Source organism: Microcebus murinus, chromosome 4 (genome assembly GCF_040939455.1).
Source record: "Microcebus murinus isolate Inina chromosome 4, M.murinus_Inina_mat1.0, whole genome shotgun sequence".
In the NCBI taxonomy this organism is placed as follows: Eukaryota; Metazoa; Chordata; class Mammalia; order Primates; family Cheirogaleidae; genus Microcebus; species Microcebus murinus.
The window spans coordinates 34,311,159-34,337,644 of record NC_134107.1 but is presented as its reverse complement, the minus strand read 5'-3'; the positions used below and the strand labels follow the sequence as shown (position 1 = coordinate 34,337,644).

The 26,486-nt window shown below is 35.4% G+C and overlaps 1 protein-coding gene across 2 annotated transcripts in view; it reads right to left on the bottom strand.

The window, feature by feature from the left end:
* Positions 1-26,486, bottom strand: part of LOC105882982 (doublecortin domain-containing protein 1) — a 63,184-nt gene that overhangs the window by 34,439 nt on the left and 2,259 nt on the right. Inside the window, exons 2-8 of one of the 2 annotated variants that reach the window (XM_012785877.3) lie at positions 18,862-19,043; positions 15,134-15,226; positions 12,569-12,668; positions 10,411-10,546; positions 8,701-8,857; positions 4,687-4,845; positions 3,303-3,503 (exon numbers count right to left, since the gene is read on the bottom strand). In XM_012785877.3, the coding sequence (XP_012641331.2) occupies positions 3,303-3,503; positions 4,687-4,845; positions 8,701-8,857; positions 10,411-10,546; positions 12,569-12,668; positions 15,134-15,226; positions 18,862-19,043 (1,028 nt within the window). The remainder of the gene's footprint in view (positions 1-3,302; positions 3,504-4,686; positions 4,846-8,700; positions 8,858-10,410; positions 10,547-12,568; positions 12,669-15,133; positions 15,227-18,861; positions 19,044-26,486) is intronic. The other variant, XM_076002075.1, reaches the window with a different exon arrangement.

Below are 26,486 nucleotides of genomic sequence, written 5' to 3'. Positions count from 1 at the left end.
CCTGCCTGGTGGTCATCTGCTCACTGCCTGCTTCACACGGACACCCCATCCTTCCCCCCACCCTGCTGTACCAGCACTCCTACTCCCTTTGCATGCTGGTGTACCCAGCAACCAGTTGCACCCCACATACATTCCAGAGGACTGCTTCCTGCTTGCCCAGTGCTATGGTTTGAATGACCCCTCCAAAATTCATGTTGAAACTTAATCCCCAATGTGGCAGTATTGAGAGGTGGGGCCTTTAAAAGGTGATTGGATCATGAGGGCTTTGCCCTCATGAATGGATTAATCCACTCATGGACTAAATGGCTAATGGATTAATGGGTTAAAATAGGAGTGGAACTGGTGGCTTTATACTAAGAGGAAGAAAGACTTGAGAATAGCATGTTATCAAGCTCAGCCCCCTCACCTCGTGATACCCCACACTGCCTCAGAACTCTGTAGAGTTCTCACCAGCAGTAAGTCTCTCACTAAATGTGCCCCCTCACTCTTTGGACTTCTCAGCCACCAGAACTATAAGAAATAAATTCCATTTCTTATAAATTATCCAGTTTCAAGTATTCTGTTATAAGCAAGAGAAAATGGACTACGGTACCCAGCAGCCACAGACCAGCTGTGGCCAGGCACACCAGCAAAATTTCCCTGACATCCAATGGGATGGAACCACACCTATGCCAATGAAGCCTGAACCCCAGCCTGGCGGGGGGGGGGGGGGACCCAATTCCAAGTTTTTCCTTTCATGGGTACTCTCCCTCAGCCCAAGGGTAATATATGTAATATATAATAGTTATATATATACTATATTATACATATAATATATGTATGTATATATACCCTAACTTGCCACCTGGGTAAAATGTGGAGGACAAAAAGACTGGTTAATAGGAGGCTGAGGCAGGAGGATCACTGGAGCCCAGGAGTTTGAGGTTGCTGTGAGCTAGGCTGACACTATGGCACTCTAGCCCAGGCAAGAGAGTGAGACTCTGTCTCAAAAATAAATAAATAAATAAACTGGTTAACACCAATAGAATTTTCTATAAGTTTCTACTACATAGTGTAGCCCATGGTTCTCCAGGTCCCACTAAAACAAATGCAATTTAGTATCTACTTATGTGAAAAAGAACAAAGTAATATGCCAAGGGAGGATGTGGAAGAAAGCTCAGAATTACTGTCACTATGCAAACACACTTCTACCATGGGACATGTATTTTGCTCTGAATTGTGTCCACATCTAATCCAAGACTTCTGCAAAATCTCCCCTGCCCAAGGGTGTCTGGGTTTTCCTAGAGGGTGGCTCATGCTCACAAACAAATCCTGTCCTGCCAGGCCCCCACTACTCCACCTTCTCTCCGTGGACTCTGAAATTTCTGATGGGGGATCAATCAATACCACCATCTCCTTCTCACCAACTGCCCCTCTATTATGTGGCTTGACGTGGTGACAAAGTTGCAGAATGTTCTGGAAAGTGGGAGGAGATTGAAAGAAACTGTCCTTCTCTTTTGTGTTACACATGGTTTAATTATCCAAGGCAGTGATGCTCTTGGCACCACATCTCACAGTGTTTTAGGAAAACTGTGTTTTCTTAAGCAGCCTTCCCTTCCTCCTGCTTTCTCCACAGCACTCAGAATGAAGGACAAAACCACTGACAGGCACTGAGCAGGACTCAGGACTAGCACTCTCTTCCAATGACCAAGTCTTCTCGGATCACATCTCTCACTTCCCATGCATGTTCACCTGAATTCATTAGCCATGCTCAAATTCCAATTTAGGCTTAAGTGGAAACACAGAAAGCCAATGCAGAAAGATATATTGCTAAATATAATGCAGAGATGGGGTAGCACTAGGATGTCAGCTCCATAAGAGCAAGGACTTTTATCTGTTTTGTTCTTAGCTAAAGCACCACCCCTAAAACACTGCCCTCAATAACTTCTTGCAGCTGAAAGAATGAATTCTGGCCCATATGGCAAACCATTCACAGGAACAAAAGCCTGCCATCCTAGCTCCACTTTGTAAAGGCAGCTTAGCCTGGGTGAATGGGGCAAAGGAACACTATCACCTGGTTTGTCCACTCAGTCGTCAGTTTTCCCGGCTTCCCTAAAACCAGCTCAGCGAGTGTTCCCTGCTGGTGGCTTTGCTCATCTCAGTGAGCAGGGTAAGACTAACTCCTCTCCTGCCCACGCTGGGCACGCTGCTGCCGCCTGCTGAAGCTTATGCAATCTCTCACAAAGCACTGATTCATAAGCCTTTTGCATTGCAGACCTTTTAAGAATCCAGTGAAAAATCACAGCTCTTTCAGAGAAAAAACAAATTTTTGCACAGATGCACAAACATACATTTTGTACACAGTTTCAAGAGATTTAAGAGCTCCTTGGAGCCTCACCATATAATACTAATGGTAGAATTTGAAGCAAACCAGTCTGCAAAACAGGAAATTATTTTCTTTCTTGTTAAAGAAATGTTCAAACACGCACAGAAACAGAGAAGTGTATAATAACCCATCATGGATCTAACAACTGTCAGCATTCTGACATTCTTCTTACATCCATTCCGTTCAACTTTTTAAATTTTTGATTTTTGGTAGAATATTTTAAAGCATATCTAAGAGATCTCTTAATTTTATTTGTAACTACTGCAATATGTATATAACTTATCAAGACTTTTTTCTTTTTAAACATAACCGTTAAACCATTATTATACCCAACAAAATTAATAAGACTTCCTCAATATCATCAGATGGCCAAGTGTTTTAGATTTCCCCTGATTGTTTCAAAAATAACCTTTTGACAGTACTATAGTTGGTTTGAAATTAAGGCCATTGAATTAGGTTGATAATCTGTAAGAATTAGTTTTTACTGTGTGAGGGTAGCCACCAGCTGGTTATTTTATGAAGACAGAGGAGGGAGGGAAGGCATGTGTTTTGGGAAGGGTGGGGATCAAGTTAATGAAAAGTACTGAAACATTTTTAAAATCAGGAACTTTTAAAAATTCTTATTTGATAACTTCATATCATAAAAGTAAAATTAATTACAGTCCAGTCTTGAGCCTGATGGCAAGATAAAACTATGGAGTGAACATTTCTTAATTGAATCTAATTGCAAATAAACTGTATGTAGCTTACTTAGCATTTGCACTTGATTTTATTCTCTTTCTCTTTTAGGCCAGGATAAAAGGATTATCAGCTAAGTTAAATAGAAAACCCATTATAGCCCTCAAATATAGCCCTGCTTGTTCTACAGGGACCATGCCAGACTTCTTAGGCTCCTATTCACCTTTTGACATATTAACCTCAAATATAATGGGATTACCTGCTGTCTTTCTTGTATATCCAGTGTTGATGACTACCAACAGATTTCTTCTCCACCAAAACCACCTCCATGCCTGACCGGAGGTTGAGACTTTGCACCCCCAAGACTAGCTGAGGAGCAGCACAGCTTACAATTTGCTCATCTGTGTATTCAAACTGCTGAAGGCAAAGCTTCTGCAATTTACCACGCTCTGGCAAATAGCTAAGATAAAGAAATATCCATTAGCGGCAAAAAAACATCCTGTGCACTTGATGTACTAGAGATTGTCAGTTCTGTTGGTTGAGCTCCATTGCAAACCATGTTAACTTGCAATAGTAAACCATAATTATCAGAACGACAGAAATGCTATTAGTCTTATAATTCTAAGCTGATATAAAAAGTAGAATACTGAGTTTATTTATGACAGAAATAAATGTTTATCCAGGAGAACATTTGATACATTCATCAGCAAAGAGAAAAGTTCAGTTGAAGAAGTAATTTAGTTCCAGAGGAAAAAGTGAAATCCAAAAAAGAAGTAAGAAAAAAGAGGTGGTATTTAGAATCAAAACAGAGAAATAAAAGGATTCTGTTCAAACTATGATTGTTATCCTCTATCTACAGTATCCTGGGAAATAGAATACCATGCTCCAAGTTTTTCACTCTTTTCTAAAAATTCATAGAATATCATAAAAGAAAATAATGATCCACTAAGAAGTTAATTTAAAGGACTCTCTTACTTGAGGATCGTATTATGTAGACTTATTAAAAATATTAAATATCACAATGAATTGGTAATTAAATTAATTTATAAACATCTATTAAGCCCCTACTCCCCTACAATGTGTCTGGTCTAATGCTAAATGTTAAAGTGCCAAAACCATCTAATTCACATATTCCAGTAACTGCTATAGTGTTAAATAAATGTCTAAAGATTATGTAATAATACAAAGTACTATAAATTCCTGGACATTGGCCAAATTTTGGACATTGACCAAAAAGATTAAATTAAAAAGGAAGAAATTACATTTTGCTAATTTCTTAAAGACATCAGGCATCACATCCTACATGTTTATTCATTAATTCACTCACATATTAATTCAACAAATATATAGGTTCTGTGCTAAGGTCTTAGGAAGCAAAAGTAGATGAGCATGCTGTTTAGTATAAACGACACACCAATGAGCAAGAAACTATATTACACTGCATAAAATAAACCAAAAGGGAAAGAACCTGCCCACAAAGTTTTGCAAATACTTTATAATCAAAAACATAGGATAAAAATGTGCATGTTGATAGAAACAGTAGCTAACAGCAGCAAAAAAGCCCAGGAATATGTTTTTTCCCAAGCTGAGAGAATCTAAGGCTAGGCAGAACTCTCTAACAGTAATTTTTTGCAACTTTTTACCTGTGTTTCTTCTGTGGTTCCACATTTTCAAAGAGCTCTTTTTCCATTTCCTTTGGAAGACTGTCATCCCCATCAAAGTCATCCAAAATTTCCTGCCAGGCGTACCTGAGAAGTGTGTGACAAGCCTTCATTCGGCGATGGGCCCTTGTATGTGAGTCTCTATCAAGGATCAGAAGCAAACCCAAGTCTAAGAATTCTGATTTGTGTTCACAGGATTTTTTCTGAGGTGTAGTCTGATCACATCCTGAAGGATATTGGTAGATCTATAAATCATATTCCCCTAAGGGTGCCTAATGTTCAAAGTCCACATCTTACTAATGAATCATTTATTCTTTTAATATGAGGCTATAAATAAAATTCTTCAATCACATAATAAACAGCATTGATCTTTGTTATATTTACTTAGAAAAAATGGGAGTATGTATTATATTTCAAACATTATAAAGAGTAAGACTATCCAGTAGTTTAAGAAATTCGTAATGAACATGTAATGAGACTTCTTCTGCCTACCCCATAAATGGGTCATAATTCTGTCTGCAACAGTATAGCCTAGATTGCTGGGTTTCATAAAGTTTACTCATTAGATAATGTTAAGAAATCTTAATTAACTTAACGTTTCCTCTCAATAGAAATCTAGAGAGAGACTTAAATAGCATCTGCACATATGTGCGAGCTTTTGATAGAGAATCATACACTAAAACACTTAAATTCGTCATAATTTGAATAATTGAGCCAGCCTCTGACTTCTTATTTTAGACGGAGATGTGAATGGGAACAGTAACCTCCTTACAGAACTGTATATATAAAGTTCCAGGTCATTGTTTGGAGCACATTTTCCTTTAGTGGAGTCATGACATAATATGAGGACTGCTTGGCTGAGGGCAGGATAAATATTCAGGCAAAGCAAGAAGCATATTTCAACTCTAAATATGCATACATGTAAATAAAGTTCTCTGGGGCAGACTGTAATCGCCAAGGTGCTTATGATAATTTGATATAACTGCAAACATTATCAAGTTACTAACATCTTCAGGGACAGTTCCTGTGCTAGTAGAGCTGATTGTACACTTTTAAAATGTGATGGAAGTATTACATGTGGATATGAAACTGGTGGGGTAATGACTGCCCCATTCAGAACTGCACGCAGCACAAGTGGCTTCTCAAGTCAAAAAAATCTCCCTAACAGTTAAAAAAACAACAGTGCCATCTTGTGTTCTAAATAAAAAAAACACAGCTGTCTCACCAACTCCATTTCTTTGAACAAAAAAGACATTCTTAGTTTTCACAAAGTTAGCAAAGCACAAAAAAGAATCTTCACCCAAAACCAGATGTTTAATTTTCTTACTTGGAAATTATCTATCAGCTATTGAGCTTCCTGGCAAATATAGTCAAATCAGTTTTAGAACATTTTAAAATCTATCTTACTTTATTAATTTATTCATTTGTTCATTCATTCATAGAATGAATCATTCATTAGTTTGTTATTCATTCTTTTAGCCAATATTAATTGAACTATTACTACACCATAGGCATAGAGTTCTAAGCATTGGGAATATAGCAATGAATAAAACAGGTAAGTTCTTAGAGATCATGGAGTTTGCATTCTAGTGGGAAGAAGAGAGATAATAAGCAAGCAAATGAATAAATAAATAAGATAAATGCCATAAGTGGAATAAAACAGGATATTATAATGGAAATTTGCCAGGGTGATGTGAGGTCTACTTTAGCAATGAATCAGAGAAGGTTCTTCTGAGAGGTGATGTTTGAATTGAGATCTGGACAATGGGAAGGAGACAGCCATGTGAGGATCTAGAGGGAGAGCATTGCAGGTAGAGAAAAGAACAAATGGAAAGGGTCTGAAGCAAAAATATATTTTCCCCATTTGAGGAACAGAAAAACACTGGTTTGACAGGTATGCAGTGAATGAGTGGAAAGGCTAGACAAGGCTCAAGAGGTAGGCAGGGTACCTGTAATTTGGAGAGAAAATGAGAAAGTTTCCTTGAAGCTTTATGCTCTACAAGTCTTCTTTTCCATAAAGCATAAAAACAGGAGGCTAGTGTTCCCAGAGTTTATTTTTCATTTTGCTTCTTATTGTTTTTACTGGACATCTTTACAATCAAAAAGTAATCACAAAGATTCCTTCTAGATTTATGTTCTAGCCTCTTGTTTCATGGATGTCCCTCCTTAAATCATCCCAATTCTCAAATATGCAAAAATCTCCAAAAAAAAAAAAAAGGCATTTTTAAGAAAGTCTGGGAAATCTTAGTGACTTTTTAATGTAAGATGATTTAGTACCATGTCATCAGAAATGGTTTTAAAAACTAGTGTAAGTTGGACTGGAAATGAGATAACCCAGTGTACTAATAAATATTTCAAACATTTTAAGGACTGTCAAGTAGAAGAGGAATAGGGCATAGTACAGAGAAACAGATGAAATCATGGGATGGAGATATCCTAAATAATTAATTATTTAAACATCAGAAGGGCTGCCTTGTGAAATACTGATCTATTACCAGGAGTATTCAAGAAGAGGCTGAAACAAAAGAATCTAACTTAGAATGTGCATGAGACGTCTGTATTGTGTTCTGAGTGGACACGATTACTTTTCCTCAAAGACTCCAGGCTTTGATGAAATCTATGAATCAGAACAATGAGGATCTTTGCTCTCAAAGATGTTTCTTTCTTTTTTCTTACTTTCCATTTATTTACTTTTTTTCCAAGTGCAGACTAAGTAATTCAGAGGCTAGAGAACACATTCTTTAGAAGGGAACATTAGAACAATTTCTGTTCAATTCCCAAACTGCTGAGAAAGATGTCATTTAGGAAAATTCATTCTCTCTGAAAAAAATGCCTTTGTTAGTGTCAGGTCATACATAGGACCAGGTGAATCACCCAGCAAATGAGGAAATTTGGTTCTGAAAATATAAGTTCATATTCATATAACTGAGGACAGAAACAGTTTGTAGACATATATATATATTAATTTTCATAATTATTGCAGTGGAAACTGACCAAGTATTTTTGGTTTTAGAAATTGAAAACTAATTCATTCCTCCCTACATTTATTCAATAAATGATAATTAAAGCCAGTTACTTTCTTCTTTGAGAGCACATGTGACAGAGTTCTTGCCTTCAATGAGTTGAGTTCCCAGGTTGGTTCGTGGAGGGGTGGGACTGATAAATACATTGTTACATACCATCTTTGCTGTAATTGATTTCAGTGATGAAGAGTCATTCTACAGATAAGTACAGGGCAAGTAAAAGTACTTCAGGTAGAGATAAATTAATATGTGGTTCAGAGGTCTGCGACAGAATGTAAATGGAATGTGCCAAGTGCAGGCGACAGCTTATGGGTGGCTGAGCAGAGCTTGAAGTTCATGTGGCAAGAAGAAAAAGTGTGGAGAGGAAGCCGGCATGGGAGTGCACACAGGAAGGTCTATGACAAGCATGGATGAGGGTCAGAGAGCTTAGGATTCAAGATAATAATTTTTTCTGTCTACAATAGGTAGTTATTGAAAACCTGTGTGAGAAGGATTGTACATTAGAGAGAGAATTGTCCACAATTGGAACTTAGAGGTGAATTGGAAGGAAGATATTATGGAGATAGAAACCAATCAGAAAGCTATTTCAATGATGCAGAAAGATAACTGTATATTAACCTGCATCTAACTTGAACCTACTTTAGGTAAGAAACTTAATTGTTCCTAAAGTCAATGTTTACAGAAACAAAACATGATAAATTCCTCAAATAAATATCTGCAATTCTAAGATTCTAGTCTTTTAAAATAGTAACATTATAACAATACTATCACAAGTAGATCATTGTAATGGATGAACACTGAAGCTCCAGTTCTATCCTCTTGCCAGAAAACTAATTAAATACTAGCTCTTCACCTGCCATCAGCTTCACAAACTTGGCATGGGCTCCCTGCATGGGCTCTGTGCTGTTGTCAGGCTAATGAGCTGAGTTCAAAAAGCAGCCAGGTAGCTCTTCTGGCTACACTGATTACTTACAGAATTTCAGTGGAAGCATTTTCTGTTGTTAAAGTATCTTTTTGCATTTGCTTTTCTTCTGCTTCTATAACTTGCTTCTTTTCTCCAAAAATTGCTATCGGTTTCACAGCAAGCTTGCCTCCAGACACAATGTGACTTTCGACTTCTAAAACAAGACCTAAGCAGAAATGCACAAATTGCAAGGACATATTAGTTACAATTGTAGAGTACCAGGAATTTAAAAATACATGCTGAAATACAAATACAAACAATTCCCAGCTTTTCAGTCTATTCATCAGTTGTTCTTTGAACTAACAAGTTGGATTTAATTTCATTTAACTTTTGTAGATTCTTTTCTCTTAAGTTATTCTTAGTCAAAAATACTAAAAGTAGGTCTTTCCAAAAATAAATTAATTATTTTAGATTCTAACTATTCAAATGATCTACATCATTCAGATACATTTCCTAGATCATTCTCCCGGATCCAAACTCATCAGTGAAAGTTCCAATGGCTTGAAAGACACATCCAAAGTTTTACTATGCAATGTTTAATATACATAATAGGATAATGTTTTAAATTGTATTGTTTTTCTTTTCTTTTTCTTTTTACTGTATAGAACCTTTATTCCTGGATCCTTGGCAGTCTTAAGGGAAAGAGAAGGATCATGAGGAAATTAGGAAGGTTATATAAGGAAAACAAAAGATAGTTTTTGACATTCAAATACCATACTGCCATAAGATAATAACCATGCAACTCAGGATAGAACAGTCCTGACCTATGAGCCTGTAGCTCCCATGTCAAGGGTTTAACTTCAGGACTGACCTGGAGAAAAACCACCATTTCTGGGCCAGAGGGGATTGGGAGCATAAGACAGAGAAAGCCAGAAAACCAGCAACAGGGCATCCCGATTCTCCCCACTGGCTTCACTTTGGGTAACTTAGTGAAACCTGGGAAACACTGAGGACACTGCCCATCGTCCAGGACACTGTGCAGAGATTACCTCTCAAGCTACTCTTGCTATTTCAATCTGAAGCACAGCCATGTGAACCTGGATCTAGTATCTGGGAGGTACAGCAATGGCCCAGGATTTGCTGAGAGTCTTGCTGGGGAGATTGCAAGAGGTGGCTGCTAAGCAGAGGTGAGGTGGCTCTGCAGCAAGGACTGCAGAGATGACCACTCAGTCATAGCCAGGCTTCAGAGGGCCAGAGGGAGCAGAGGGGAGGCTGAGTTAGGCAGGAAGCATCACCCACCCAGAACATTGTCTGGGATAAAAGAATGGAACACAGGTCACCCCAGCCACAGATTTCAGACACCAGAGCCCAGGAAGCAAGTGCTTTACTTTTACCCTAGAGAGGAACTAAAGTGCTATGGAAAATAAGACATCTGAAAGTTCTCCCTAAGGGACTAATTAAATTAATAGATGGGACAAAATCTAAAGTCAGTTGGACATTTGATTTCTTTTCGTTGATAAGAATGCACAAGGCTCACAAAGAAAGCCAGATCTGTTAAAAAGAAAATGAAGAGATTATGTTTTCTTTGCATATCTAAATTGTAGTATGAACTAAAATATGCAACCCTATTAAATATATGTTAGTTTAAAGAGTTAAACAGCAAGATGCGGAGGTGAAATATGAGCTGCTTAAACAAAACTGGATTTTTTTAAACAAAGTAATATCATCAAGCATTTTATTTTGGCTGCATATATTAAGGTAAATAATTCCAATCCTTACCTTCTATCTTACGTGTGCTACAGAAGGCTTGAATTTTGGAAACGTCTGACGCTAGGTTCCTCAGGAAGATTTGTTTCTTTTGCTGAGCAATGGACAGATCAGGATTGATCCAATGTTCTCCACATGAAACATACACCTATAAAAAAAAGAGTCTATGATCCTGTATACAATTGTTCACAGAAGCATTTGTAATAGCCCAAACTGGAAACAATCAAAAGAATCAAAATGTCCTACAATATGTGAATGATTGAAGAAACTATGGAATACTACTCAGAAATAAAAAGGAACAAACTGCTGATAAAGGCAACAACTTTGATGAATATCAAGGATTTTATACTGAGTTTAAAAAGTACTTTTCTATACTATCTTTCAAACTTCCTATGAATCTATAATTATTTTAAAATAAAAGTTTTTAAAAATATTTTTTAAGAAAGGAGAGGAAAGAGGGAAGAAAAAAGGAAGGAAGGGACAATGAGGATGGAAGGAAGGAAGAAAGGAAGGGAGGAAGGGAAACGGGTGGAAATCAGAAGCTGGCAAACTATGAGTGAAGCCCAAATCTGGTCTGCTGCCTGTTTCTGTAAATAAGAGGTTTATTGGAATACTGCTATGCCCATTCATTTGCATGTTGTCTGTGGTTACTTCCACACTACAGTAGCACAGTTGATGTTTCAGTAGGAACCCTATTGTTCACAGAGCCCCAAATATCCACTATCTGTACAGTAAAAGTTTAATAACCCCTTGTATAAATGAACTTGTAGTACAAACACCAAAATGTTAACATGGCTATTTCTATGTAATAAGACTATGGATGATATGTTTTCCACCTCAGTTTGCTTACATGCATTTCTTAAATGTCCTTAAATGGATGAATACATATATATTTCTTTAAAGATGAGAAAAAAATAGTAATATATTGAGAAAGACTCAGTAAGAAGAAAGAGAAATTCAGTGCTGTGTTTTCTGATCATTCACATGGATCATTACATTCTTTGTATGAAGATCCAGGGAAAACGTCCTTAAAAATTTCTTCTTCTTGAAAAATGGGCTTCTTTTTCTTTTCTGGGCATATTTAATCATATAACTGTTCATGTTTCCATCTTCATGTTGGCTGCTCAGGGCAGTGACAGGTTAATTTCTAGCAAATATTCAATCACTCCTGGCTCCATCTTACCCTTCTCACACCCATGTTCCCGTGGCCCTGGTGCCTATCTATACTTATCTTTATACTAAATGTATCTTTTTGTATTTTATGTTTTAATGCAATCTACCTTAATTTTTCTGGACAAAACAAAGTGAATAAGCATAGCAACATAAAAAAAAGAAAAACATTAAAAATAAACAAACAGAAAACTTGGAAATGACAGCATTAGGATTCAAAATAAGATCTACCAGCCTCCAAGAACAACAGACTGTCCACCCCATCATACTGCCTCTGATACTGGTCAATGGTTCTTTGGTTCAAGACTCTCTCTCAAGGGGTCTTTATGTTCAGAGTCAAGTTCTGATAATACAGTGCAAGCTTTGTTCTCTGTTCAAAGAATTTTAGGCATCAGTCAAGACAGGTTTGTTTTTTTTTTTCCTGCTTGTTTTATTTTAAATTTTTCAAGTTGATGCTTTAAATTCCATAAATGAGAGAAAAGGCTGGGCCACTAAAATCCTTCTACTTATCAGCCTTCTCCAGCAACTTAAAATACAGTGTGTGAAAAAGTAAATGTAATTTTTTACCTAAAAAAGCAAAATTATCATTTAGTAAGAAATCATTAAACAACTACATTTTGAAGGTGTCAAAAAGAATAGAGTATTTATCTCCTTCAGAGTAGGAGACAGAAACTACAAGTGGTGAGTAATTTAGCTTTCTCCAGTTTCTTTCTTAATTTATAGAGTGGGGATAATGAAAATATCCATCTCATAGGGTCATGATGAGCATTAAGTGGGTTAATTTATACACTGCTTTGTAAACCATGCCTGACACATAGGAACCTCTCAACAATGTTAGCTCTTAGTGCTACTTGCTGATTGTTGCTCAGTCAGGATAATTCCAAAAAAAAAAAAAAATAAGAATAAAAATAGTAAGCATGTGAAGTCTTATATTCAAGAACATTTTTACTTGGGTGGTATTCATAAATTAGTATTTTTAATTTCAGATCCATGTCTTTACCAGTTCATCTCTTTTCAGGTCTTCTAGGGTAAATATTTCCTTCCCCTTTTCATTGAACAATCTCCGAGCTGCAGAAGGTAAATTTAAAATTTCAGTGCACCTGTAAAAAGAGGTATACAAATTGACCTTGCATACAGAAAGCTTCAGGCAGCAAACAGGAAAAAATAAAAGAAATCAAGGGACTAGATCATTAATGACAACTCTGTGGGACTGTGAGACAACCAAGAGCTGGACTCTGGAGCTTGTCAGACCATTTTGAGTCTCATTTTCTAAGTTGTGTCACTCTGGGAAATTAATTAACCTCCCTATGCCTAAATTTCTTACCTTCCAGGCTTGCTGTGAAGCTTAAAGGTTGACTTTTAAAAGTGCTTTGCACAGTGCCAGGCATGACCAATAAACAGGTAGGCACATTGCTATTGACTTTTCATTCCTCAATATGTTTCACACTTTCCTATTTTTGTGCCTGTGCTCATGCTCTTCCTTCTACCTAAAACATCTTCCTCAGCTTTTTCTGTTGAAGTTTTGATCTTTCTGCAAGGTTGTCAAAGTCACATCTCTCACCAAGTTCCCTATCACCCTTCACCAGAAGTGACTGCGATAGTCTTTTAACTTCCTTTGAAACTGAACTATTTAGCTTGGCTAAACATTAGACATTTATTTCTTCTCCCCTCCTCACCCCCAGCCCCCAAACAAGCACTAGGCAAGCCCTGTGATATTGAGATGAATGACAGTTTCTCTGTTTCCTGAGGAACTCCCTATCTAGTCAAGGGTAGAGACAGGTCAGCAACTGAAGTGTAATATGAAATGAGTGCTGCCATAGGCACCTTGCCAGTGTGCTGTGAGAACACAGAGGGAAAAAAATGAGTTCCTCCAGAGGAGTCTTGGAAGTGACATATGGGTTAGGTTTTAAAGGATAAATACAAGTTCATCAGAAAGGGTTAGACTGAGCTATCAGGAAGAAGGAAGAGATAAAGCTGGAAAAGAAGACGGGAACCAACTGAAAGCACTTAGGATTCCAGACTGATGAACCTGGTTTCTTTGCCATAAAGCAGAAAAGTATTGAACGTGCTAGAGCAGATGCATTGTGTTATCAGATCTGCTCTTTAGATAGTTTACTGCCAGAAAGGTGGAAAATGGGCTGGAGGGGGGAGAGGGAAAGATTGGACCCTAGACAGCCAGTTTAGGATAGAGGTAAAGAGATACAATTGTGAGAAAGGAAAAACAGAGCAAAACGGGAAAAAGGGAGTGATGGGGCATTTCCTAAAGAACACTGTATGATGATCCTGCCTTTGGAAGAAGAAAAGTGTATGATTCTTGCCAAATATACTTGGTGTTAGAATGCACTGCTTATAGTAAATGAATTTGAGGTAACTTTATGCTCATTAGCAAGACTCATCTGTATGAATATTTCTAAATTTTATTTCCTTCAATGGAATAAAGCAATTAAGCAGATAATTAGGCCCTCCATTTCTCTGAGGGGGTCTAAGAAGTAAATAAACCAGTGGGAACTAAGTCCCTACTTCTCACATCACAACTCTGGAGGCTGATGGACCAGGAAGGACTGGGCCATGTTCCTCACCTACAGGAACTGGTGAGATGTGGGTGGGAGGAAACTATAAGAGAATTGAGTGCAAGTCACAAGATTTCTCTGCTTCTGTTTGGGTGATATCCAAATTTCTAACCCAATTCCTTCTACTTCCCCCAAATTGATATATTTGCAGATCTAACAGTAATAGTATGGCTTAGGGGTGAGTGAATTCTATCTCTATTAGTTCCTGCAAGATCTGATTGTTAAAAAGAACCTAGAACACCTCTCTCCTCTCTCTTTCCCTCTCTCTCTTGCTTCCTCTCTTACCATGTGATCTCTGCACATACCAGCTCCTCTTCACCTTCTGCCATGAGTGAAAGCAGCCTAAAGCCCCCACCAAATGCAGATGTCCCATCTTGAACTTTCTAGCCATCAGAATTGTGAGCCAAATAAACCTTTTTTTTCTTTTTTTTCTATTTTTTTTTATTTTAGCATATTATGGGGGTACAAGTGTTAAGGTTACATATATTGCCCATGCCTCCTCCCTCGTCGAGTAAGAGCTTCAAGCGTGTCCATCCCCCAAACGTTGCACATCTTAAATTACCCAGCCTTAAGTATTCCTTTATAGCAACACAAAATGGACTAAGACAGTGATTTTTAAAAATTGGTTTACAGTAGATAAAATATAAAAATGTAACTATCCTGGCCTCAATTCAAGCAAATATAAACCAAAGCAAGGTGTTGTAAATTGTGGAACATATTTTTTAATGAGATTAATTTATATTTCTAGAGTTGGTAGTTCAGAAAGCTAGGGGATTTGTCAGACCTTGAAATTTGAGGAGAAAAATTGCACTAATTAGTATTGGTATTATAGACTCACATAGTTTACATGTTTTACAGATTAAAAACTCCAGAATAATTATATTAACAACTATTTTCTTATGGAGGTACATATGTATTATGCATGATCTGTAATACATAATCATTCAGGCATTTAAATAGAAAATATCTTTGCATTTAAAATATTAAGTATTTACCTTTCCAAAAGTTGGTAAAATTCACTCTGGTTTGTTTCTGTTTCAGAATACTTAGTGACACAGATTTTCTCTTTCCTTTTAGTGTTAACACTTCTGAAACAAATGATCCAAGATTTGATTGACATGTCAGTATACATTAATTATCTCTCAACATGTTTCAATATGTGAAAAAAATTTAACATGATTTGCCCTAAAATAATCTTTCTTTCTTTAAAAAATACAGTTTTAAAAACTATCATAATTAAATATTAAACTTCATATTAAATATTCAATAATAGGACATGTTATTACACAAACATTTATACTATGACTAATTCATATAAGAAAATAAATTTTCACTATTTTAAATTCTCTTATAAAATGCTGAACTCTCTGAAATGTAAATTTATGACCTTTTAAGAAAACTCAGAGATTGCATTCATTTTATCTGTAATGATTTATTCATATATTGTCCTATTATTAATCCAAACCTAAACATTTTAAAATTGAAAAATAAACAATGATGGTTATAGAAAAAGTATGCTAAATTGGAATATACATCTGTTCAAATTTTCAAGTTAGAAAACTATTCTATGCATTTTTAAAGCCCCTATTTTATTAAATGAAATAGTGATTGAACACTACATAATCATTCATTCATTCCTTAGAAAAGGTAATCAATACAGTTATTTATTCATTTGATAGCACTGATTTAGGACCTATTATGGGCCCTTAATCATATGGTTAACAAAGTGACTCTCTAATACCTTTCTACTTGATTAGCTAGGACACAATGTTCCATGACCATACCACAGCGGATTGCACATCTGCTATGGATGAATCACACATCATTCCTGTTTTCTGTCTCGTGGATAGAGACATACGCAGTTAATCATGAAATAGAATGGTAGGTGCTATGCTAGTGGAAAGCCCAGGGTGATAAGCAGTGGAGGACGTAGCAGCTACAACTAACTCGAGAGGGGGGAGCATCTAGTTCAGAGTCAAAATCTAGACATGAAGTCTAAACTCATTCTCAAAAGATCTTTACCATAAAGATGTTGGGAAATGGAGGGGGTGAGAGTGGGAATGGAGGAGTGTTGATAAGAAATAAAGCTAGATAAATATGCATTGATAGGTCACAAAGGGCCCTAAAAGCTCTATTAAGGATCTTGAGTGAATCCAGAGATCATACCTTGCTAATAAGTAATATATATATTAAAATTATCTAAAACATAAAGTTTACTTTACAGCCTCATATTGGGCCTTTCCTCTTAGCATTCTTTAAAATATCACTTATAAAATTTTCCTTATTTAACTTCTAGTTCTGAGAGATGAATTTGCCTGTGACACAAAAAAAACTTATGAAGGTCTTAATTTATATGAACTTGACAGCCATTATCAAGACTAATTGACAAGATCTTGTCACTCACCAAGAGTAATAAACAACTAGATAATCAGCAAATACTATTTGATCTTCCTTTGGCTTTGCAGATAGAGGAACCAATAACAACAACAACAACAAAAACCCCTCAAAACTGTCTCAATTAAATTATTAAATAGCTAAAGGATAGCATGTTACTAGAGCAGGATTTGGTTAGAATGGATCTGTATTTCATCATTCTAGTATGATTTTGCTTGTAAAGACACTAAATGGTCCAACCCTCTTTCTTGTTATACGTAAGTTTCAGGTTAATGCAAATTGTGTATCCCTGTGTGGTTTTTTTTGTTTTCTGTGGGTTATTTTTGTTTTTTGTTTGTTTTTTATTTTTGAGACAGGTCTCACTCTGTCACCCAGGCTACAGTACATTGGCATGATCTTAGCTCACTGTAGCTTCAAACTCCTGGGCTAGAGTGCAGTGGCACAATTATAGCTCACTGCAGCCTCGAACTCCTGGGCTCAAGTGATTCTCCTGCTTCAGCCTCCTGAGTAGCTGGGACTACAGGTACCACACCATACCCAGCTAATTTTTTTATTTTTTGTAGAGGTCAGGTCTCTTTATGTTGCCCCGCCCGGCTGGTGCAAACTCTTGGGCTCAAGTGATCCTTCTGCCTCAGCCTCATAGAGTGCTAGGATTACAGGTATGAGCCACCATTCCTGGCTGCTATATGTTAATAGAATTTATTTCTTCTAGAAGATATGTAGCTTGGATTTATTAAAAGTAGCATAGCAGGGCTTCTACCTTGCACAACTTTAGGATGCTATGCATAACGATAACAATGTGAGTGGTGCTCTCTGAACCTGGGCAATACAGTCAACCTAATATAACCCAAGACTCTTTCCATTTAAACTTTCTGTTAACCAGTACTTACACACAGATTGGCGTGTGAGTGTGTGGGGGGAAGGGGTGGAGATGCTATTGATGATCCTATAGAACACTTCCAGAATCAGCAAAAAAAGATTAAACTATTTTTAGTAGAGTTTTAGTGTCAAGTGCATGCCAGTGTGTTTTAACCATTTGGGAATAATTAATTTGTGTGGTGAACAAAGTGACTCTTTAATACCTGAATACCTGATGAAATAGGACACACTGTTCCACAGACATAGCATACAGGTAGTAGAGAGTTTCACATATTCTGTGCTAGATAGTTGTCCAAATTTGTCAATCTCTCAAAATATGTTTGGATTATCTGACTTAATGATGCATTTTAAAACATTAATGTGTTAAGAAAATATCTGTATATAATTTTGAGCCTCAATTAAAAATATAGAATTAAAAAATGTAAGAAGGAACAGAAATTATGTGTTAACTTTGGGTGTTTAAAAAAAGTCATACACTACTTTAAGGACATTACCCTAACATTTTACATCTAGCAGAATGAGCTAATTATGAAATGTATGCGTCAAAGATTTCAATTTCAGGCTTGACTATACTTTGAAGATTAATTTTTTACTTTATCATCTTTACAGGCAGTTCAGTGGTCAGCCAATCTGAATGTTACTCATTGTTCAGTGATGTATGAAGTATATTTAATCAATGTGAAGAAAGTAACATTAAACTATTATCAGCAGCCTCAAATATTCTAAACATCTCAAAAGAAAGGTCAAGAGGTAATATCGCTGCTAATAGTATGAGAAACAATGTGTTTAACTCATTCTTTACACTAGAGCTTTTCAATGATCTATTATTTCTTTTGTCATAAAATGAAATGAGAGTATAACAGGTGACTTTTCTCCAATGTTGGAGAAATATTGGCTGTTTGGGAAGATTTTATTCCAATCATAAGGTAAGCTAAAGTGCAGATTAATGCCTTTCTAGGACTATAAACTTTTAAAATGTTATCCTAAGGAAAGCATATAAATTATATAGCTATACTTCTGAGAACTATATTTGTTCATTAAATATTTCAAAGATTTAAACATAAATGATTATGTATAATAACTTAAATAAGGAATTACAAAACTATATTTAGGAAGGAATTTATGATTTCAGTTATTTCAAGATATATTAATAAAACTCAAACAAAAATGCTAATTCAAAATATACATTGATCATAGAACTTTTTAAAATTAGAGTTAATCATGTCTAACTCATCTTCCGTGCTTAGCCTGAAGCATTAGAGTTCAAGTTAAGTTCCTGACATAGAAACTAAAATGAATCTTAATATCTATTTTCATCTTCAAATATCGATATGAGATTCTTTTTTCTAACTAAACTCAGAAATCCCCCAGAAAAAAAACATTCATAATGAAGACAAAAGTCAGTAGAAAATAGTATATGTAATAAGAAGTATGAACAAGTTATTCTTACTGTGTTTTCCGTCCAGGTGAGATGGCTGGACCAAGTATAGTAAGGGATCTGTTTTTATTCTTGTCTCCATTCCGCAAAACTCTGAGTCTCAAAGGGACATATTGCTCTGGTGTCTTACAGATGGGTTTTTTCATGGGAGGACTATTTGGAACAAGCAGTCCTTCTATTGGCCAATCAAACCCCTTCAGAAACAAATGATAAAAATGTAATAATAAGTAAATAAGAAGAGTCATTGCTACATTAAAAAATATTAAACATACTGCTTATACCCTTAATCTTTCATTCATTCAACAAAAATTTATTCAGCACCTAAGATGTTCTAGACAATTCTAATTAATGCTTTATTTTAATAAAAAGGAAAGATAACCTATTTTAAAAATTTACCTAGAAACCTGCATTATGTTGAAACATGGGTGATCTATTCCCTTTCATGAAATATCATTCTAGAAAAGTAGAACTGACTTAACACGGAATTTTTTTGCTCACATGTGAAGTATCTTTACTCAATGTAAAGGAAGAAAGAATGTGTGAAAAGTGGTTTTAAAATAGCTTGAAATAATATCACCTCAAACTAGATAGATTTGGCAAAAAAGAATATATTTGGGAAATATTCCAAAAAAAACCAGAATAAGATAATAAAAGAACTTAAACACATTTCAGATTTTCCACTGTAGAATTCAGTTACTTTGTACATTCATTTATTAACTCATGAATTCTCCAAATATTTACTGATTGTTTATTATACTCGGGCACAGTACTAGCTACTGGAAATAAAACTATGAACCAGACAGGATACTCTCCCTCAAGGAATTTATAGGGAGGTTCTCAGAAACTTACCTAGAAATAAACTGGCAACAATAGTGTAAGTATAATAATGACAGGCACACTCTTTCCCTAGAGATCTGCCTGTTCTTCAGGTCTTTCCTCAAATATCACAACAACGAAGCCTTCCCTGGTCAATCTAAAATTTGCAAACTGCTCTCCCTTCTCCACAACACTCCCTAGCCCCTGTCTTTCTATTTTATTTTTAGCTCTTATCATTGACTAACATTCATAAGAGGATCTTGTAAAATAGCCAGAGAGCTAGACTTTCTGCATTTGAATCTTTAACCTACCACTGTAGTTGCATGACCTTGAGCAAACTTTTGACCAAAAAGAGAAAGAAATTGATGGATAAGTTCTTCCATCTTTGTCCCCCAGGAGACTCTCCTAAGAACACTGTTGAAATCACTTCTTGGAGGACAGTTTGATAGCACATTCTCATATTTGCTCTCCTTCTTTCCCTGCTTGTCCCTTACTCCTGCTCCCTAAGACTGTACTTCCTAATATAGTAGCAAATAAGCCATTTGCCTCAGGTTCTGCCTTCTGAAGAACACAGGCAAAGACACCATAATACACATAAACTAAAAGTAGGAGAAGTTTCCTAAAGGGAATATAGGTACCAATATCCAACGAAGGGGAAAGTCATGTTGGATAGGCAAAAACCTCAGATAATCACTACACAGGTATTCCTAGAGTCCTGGTAGTGTCCAACTGACATGACAAAGAAGATACACGTGGACTTATGAGATGTCCTCACATGGTAGGCCAATAATGATCGAGACATATGGCATTTTGTTTATGGAAGTAGAGAATATATTTTAAAAGCTAGTATAAAATAAGTACAATTACATTTCTTACATTCTCTGAAAAGTTTTTAGAATCTTGCAATTATAATAAAAAAAATTTCTAAATAAATTACAAGGAAAATCTGAAGTTTGTGAAGATTAAATACTGAAATAGCATCTAATTATGATGCACTACTTTGTGAGATGAGTGAGTAAATAACATTAATTGCATTTAATTAGGAGAAAAGCAATATATATTAATGTTCAAAAATCAGATGACTATAATTCTTTTCAGTTTATTGTTTTTTCCTTTGTTTTTATATAATATTTTGCTTAGTAAATATATTAACAATAGTGGCAAACAAGATCACATTTCTAAATAAGCAAACTTTGAATTTAAAAAGTTTCATTTTATTCCTGACTTTCACTAAGAACCTTTGATTGGTATGAAAATCAAATTGCAAAGGGCAGACTGTGTACAGTGTTCATTTAGATGAGTATCTATTATCCATTAATGAAGCAACATGAGGCTGCTTTTCCTTACTGTGGTTACTGAGAATAAATATCAATGGTTATGACAAATTCATCCTATATTTTCATTAGAAATTGTCCAATTGCATAAAGGTTTTTACTTATGTGAGGGGTAGGAGTAGAGTGGAGCCATATAACTTCAAGAAGTAAGTTTGGGATTGATTTGTAACTATTCTACAGAAAAAATATTAAGCAATACAGTTGATCAAGCAAATCAATGTTTACACTAGTTTCAGTTATAAAAGATCATGAAGCAGGGTTAAATAGGTGGGAGAGATGTGGGAGAAAAATATCAATGGAAAATTACTGTCACATTGAAGTCTTGACATAAAATAACCAGTATTTCTACTTTTCTTACTAAACCAGGAAAGAGAAAGGCAAGAGGAAAAAGCTTCTCCCTTGTGGTTTGCTTGTGAGACCTGTTCATTCATAGAATTAGGATGTGGAACTAAGATTTTTGTTTTACTATCCCATGCATGCTTTATTTCTGATGAATATATCTGAAATGTGTATCTTAATTTCTAGCTACTTTTAGATCTTCTCACTTCTAACTTGTCTCATGACAAGTAGCAGCCACAGCAGACACCGGCTTTAGCACCACTGAAGCACTATGAACTTCAGACAGCTTATTTTCTTTCCAGTTAGATGAAGGGAGCCTCCCTGAAACATCACAAAAACCCAATCCCAAAAGATAAAAAATTAACTTAGGTTTCAAAACTTTCCAAATGTATGACGACCACGGTCAGTTCTTCCTTTAAGCTGCTTTAATTTCTGTTTTGATGTTTAAGGCCCTTCATTTTGTCCTTCATGGACATAGACAAATATGGTGTCAGGATAATGAAGGACAACAAAAACATGGGTATGTAATTACACTAACTGGAGTGCTGTTTCTTCCCCTTCCATTTTCCCAGTTGGAATTCTTACGTCCCCATTCATTTCTTTATTGGTTTCCTCTATGTTCACACTATTCTATGGCACAGATGAACTGTCAGGAGACCCTTGATGGGCCATGGTGCTCCCTTAAATTGATAATTCTACTTTTTCTTTCTCACTTCTCTCTCATAACCAGAGAATGTGTGTGTGTGTGTCTGAAAGACCAACTCTTAAGCGGCGATCTAAGGTTTTAGTTATATTGGCCCTCCTTCATTTATTTGTTATTAATAAAATTATAGATTCTTTAATTTTCTCTCTTGAGCCTTATCACATCTCCTTTCCCCATCCTTTATTCTGACAGCTAATTTTCATCACTTCTTAACAGATTAATATACTTTTAACTTTCTTTTGTATAGCATGAGCCCATCCAAATAGATATAATTTAGTAATTTCGAAATTTTAGAATCATTCCCCACTGGCTCATTCCAAATATTATATCTTTTCCATTTCATTTTTCCAACAATTTCTTCTTTAAATATGAAAATCTATTGCTCCTTACCTTTAAGTGTCAAAAACTACAACTTTTTCCCCAAGGGGTGAAAAAATAACTTGAATTCCTAGAAATTTTCCCAGTGAATTTAAATCACAGAGGAAACCAAAAGAATCCATTAATTTTGTGTTTTAATAAGGCTTTAACATGTTTTTATTTTTTTTTAATTTCAGAATATTACAGGATTATAAACACTTTGGTTATGTATATTACCTTTGCACCACTGGAGTCAGAACTACAAGCATACCCATCCCCCAGAAAGTGCACACAACATCCATTTGGTGTGAATTTACCCATTCTCTTCTCCTCCTCCCACCTGCCCAATACTCGATGAATGTTACTTTCATATGTGCACATAAGTGTTGATCAGTTATGGAGAACTAACAAGCTATATAATGGGAGAAAATATTTGCATGCTACACATACAATAAAGGGCTGATAACTACCTTTAACATATTTTTAAAATACTGATCTCAGTATCCTCAGGAAATACTGTTTGTTCATAAAAATATTAATTAATTACCTTTTAAAATGAATAATATTTAAAAGTGAAAACAGCATGAGATCAGTTCTCAAAGCAGCTATCACCACTAAGAAGTAAATAATTTTTTATATTAATGCCATCTGAGACACTACAAAGACAATTCCATATTTCCATATTATTTACATTTCCTTAAATTTTCCCTTAGTCATCATTCTATTTTAGAAGATTCTTGATTCGACCAGTGAGGAGGCACAGGGAATTGTGATTTTCAAGGGGAAAGAAAGAACATGCTTGAGACCAGAAAATATGACAAAATAGGTAAGTTGACTGATCTTCTGCTGAAAACAATTAAAAAGGTCAGAACAAAATATTTTTGAAAATCTTTTAGATGTATCATTAACCTAACAATAGAGTAAGACATACTTGTAACCTAGAGAGGTAAGCAAAATGCTAAACTTGGCTTTCATCTTGAGGGAATTTGCTAAACCCCAAGGAACTTGAGTTTCTCTTCCCATGGTTTTGCAGGAGAAGGGCTCAGGAGACAAATTCCAGGGCCAAGCCAATGTGGGAAGTCAAATAGGAGATCCTCTCCCTTCATAAAACAGGAATCACAATAGGCTATACTTCACTGAAAAGGCAAACCAGAAATAATACCTCTTCAGGTGGTTACAAATAAAATAGATGATCTCAAACATTTTTACTGTGTGAAGAAAAATAATCTTCATTGAGAATTCATACCATAGGTTGATCCTTGCTTGGAGTTGAAATCATATTAGACAAAGAAGAAGAAAAACTTAATAAAATGGAAGAAAAATTCTAAAAATATGATGCAAAAAGGCATGATAAAGATGCAAAGAGATGAAAAATATGAAAGAGTAGTTAAGAGACATGGAGATCCAAAATGAGAAGCTCTAGCATACACCTAATCAGAGTTCTATAAAGAATGAATTGAAAGAATATATGAAAGATAACATTTGAAGAGTGATGGGTGATAATTTCCCATAAATTATGCAAGATACCAATTCACAGATTCAGGAACCCCAAAGAATCTGAGATTCTGAAGCAACATAAATAAAAAAAATCTTCTCTCAGATACATTGTGGTGAAACTATAGAATACCAAAGAAAAAAGAAGGTATTAAAAGCAGCCAGACAAAAAAGATAGATTACCTACAAAGAAATAACATTTAGAATGATAGCTGGCTTCTCTGTAATAACTATGGAAATTAGAAGTCAATGATGATTATCTTCAGTTTACTAAGTGAAAATACCTTACATGAATGAGGGCAAAATAAAGACATTTTCAGATAAGTGAAAACTGAAAGAGTTTGTTTCCAATAAGTAAAAGAAGGATGTACAAGGCAGAAAGAAAGTAGTCCCAGATGGTAAGACTGAGACATAAAAAGGAATTATAACAAGAGGGATGAAAAATTTGGGGTAAGTCTAAATACATATTGACTGTACACAATAATGTTAACATCTATGGAAATTTTTAAATGATAAAATTAAAATACATGACAATAATAGCATATAAATCACAAACCATGATTGACATTAAAAGATTCTAACCTTCTTGATTGAGAGAAGAGCAAATATATTTAACTTTAGATTTTGTCATTTATGCATGCAAATGAAAATGTTCAGGATAATAACAAAAAAAGAATGAAAATAGAGAGTATAATTTCCAAACTAGCAGATGATAAAAATATGATGAGGAAAAAAGTCCATATAAAGGAACACAAATATAAGGGAAAAAGAAACAGAAAAGTCAGGGCAAATAGAAAGTAAACAATTATATACTTCTAATTACAATAAATAGAGGAGGCCAAATACTTTTTAGGTTAGAGACAAAGATTGTCAGACAAATTTTTTTAAATTAACTATATGCTGATCATTGGGGACACCTCTAAAACAGAATAATATACAAACAGAAAGTAAACGGATCGAAAGAAGAAATATAAGGCAAATAATAGCCAAAAGAAAATGGGATATTTCTGTTAATATTGGATAAATGAGACTTTTACAAGAGCTAGAGAGAGTTTCTACATAATGATAGAAGTTTAAAATCACCAGGCAGATAAAATATTTTGAACATATTATGTGCCTAATATGCAAAGATGCAAAAATTATCACCCATCACTCTTCAAATATTCTCTCTCTTATATTCCTTCAACCCATTCATTATAGAAATCTGATTAGGTGTATGCTAGAGCTTCTCATTTTGGATCTCCACATCTCTTAACTCCTCTTTCATATTTTTCATCTCTTTGCATCTTAGGTATAATCTTAAATTTCAAAATATATAAAGTAAAATTTGACAGACTTCAAAAAGAAATCTATATAAATTTTATCTATATAAATTCCTCTCCATAATGGAAGACTTAATCACATCTTTCTAATTAATTGAAAAAAAAAAACCAACAATTTGCAAGCTTGACCTCTTACATCAAACAACTGCAATTCAAAAGCTTCATAGAAGTTATCAGAAATCTGACCACACATCAAACTCTGGGAAGATTCATAGCAAATAGGACATTTCTAAAACACATAATATTCAACCTGGCCAAAGTCAAAGTGAAAGAGAAAATTCTACAAGCAGCTAGACATAAGCAACAACTGACCTACAAAGGGAAACCCATCAGGATAACAGCAGACTTCTCAGCAGTAACCTTACAACCCAGAAGGGAGTGGGCCCCCATATTCAGTCTTCTTAAACAAAACACTGCCAGCCTAGAATTTTGTATCCTGCAAAACTAAATTTCACATTTGATGGAGAAATTAAGTCTTTCTTAGACAAGCAAATGCTGAGGGAATTCACCAAGTCCACACCCACTTAGCAGGAAGTACTCCAACCTGTATTATACCTGGTTCAACACAATAGATGCCCACCAGTGTAAAAACCCCAAAGGTTAAAGGTCAGAGCTCAGTTACCACAATGGCTCAAGAGGTAAAACAGAGCAGTAAAGTTCTACTCAAGAGGTAGAACAGAAATCTATCACACTTATCAACTCCTTTAATGTGAATGGCTGGAACTCCCCACTCAAGAGACATAGGCTGGCTGAATGGAAAAAAAAACCAAAAAAAAAAAACCCACAAAGTGACTGTCTGCTATTTCCAGGAAACACATCTAATCCACAAGGACTCATTTAGACTCAAGGTGAAGGGATGGAAAGCAATATTTCATGCAATGGGAACCAAAAGAAAGCTGGTATAGCAGTTCTCATATGAGATAACATAGCCTTCAAATCAACAAAAGTAAAGAAAGACAAAGATATTCATTATATAATGGTAAAGGGAACAATTCAACAAGAAGATATAACAATTCTAAATATTTAAGCACCTAACACAATATGCCCAGATTCATAAAGCAAATCCTACTTGATCTAAACAAAATGATACACAGCAACACCTTAATAGCCAGGGACTTCGACACCTCTCTGACAGAATAGCACAGATCCTCCTAAGAGAAAATGAACAAAGAAACAATGAACATAAATAGAACTCTAGAACAACAAATGGGTCTAATAGACATTTATAGAACAGGCCGGGCGTGGTGGCTCACAACTGTAATCCTAGCACTC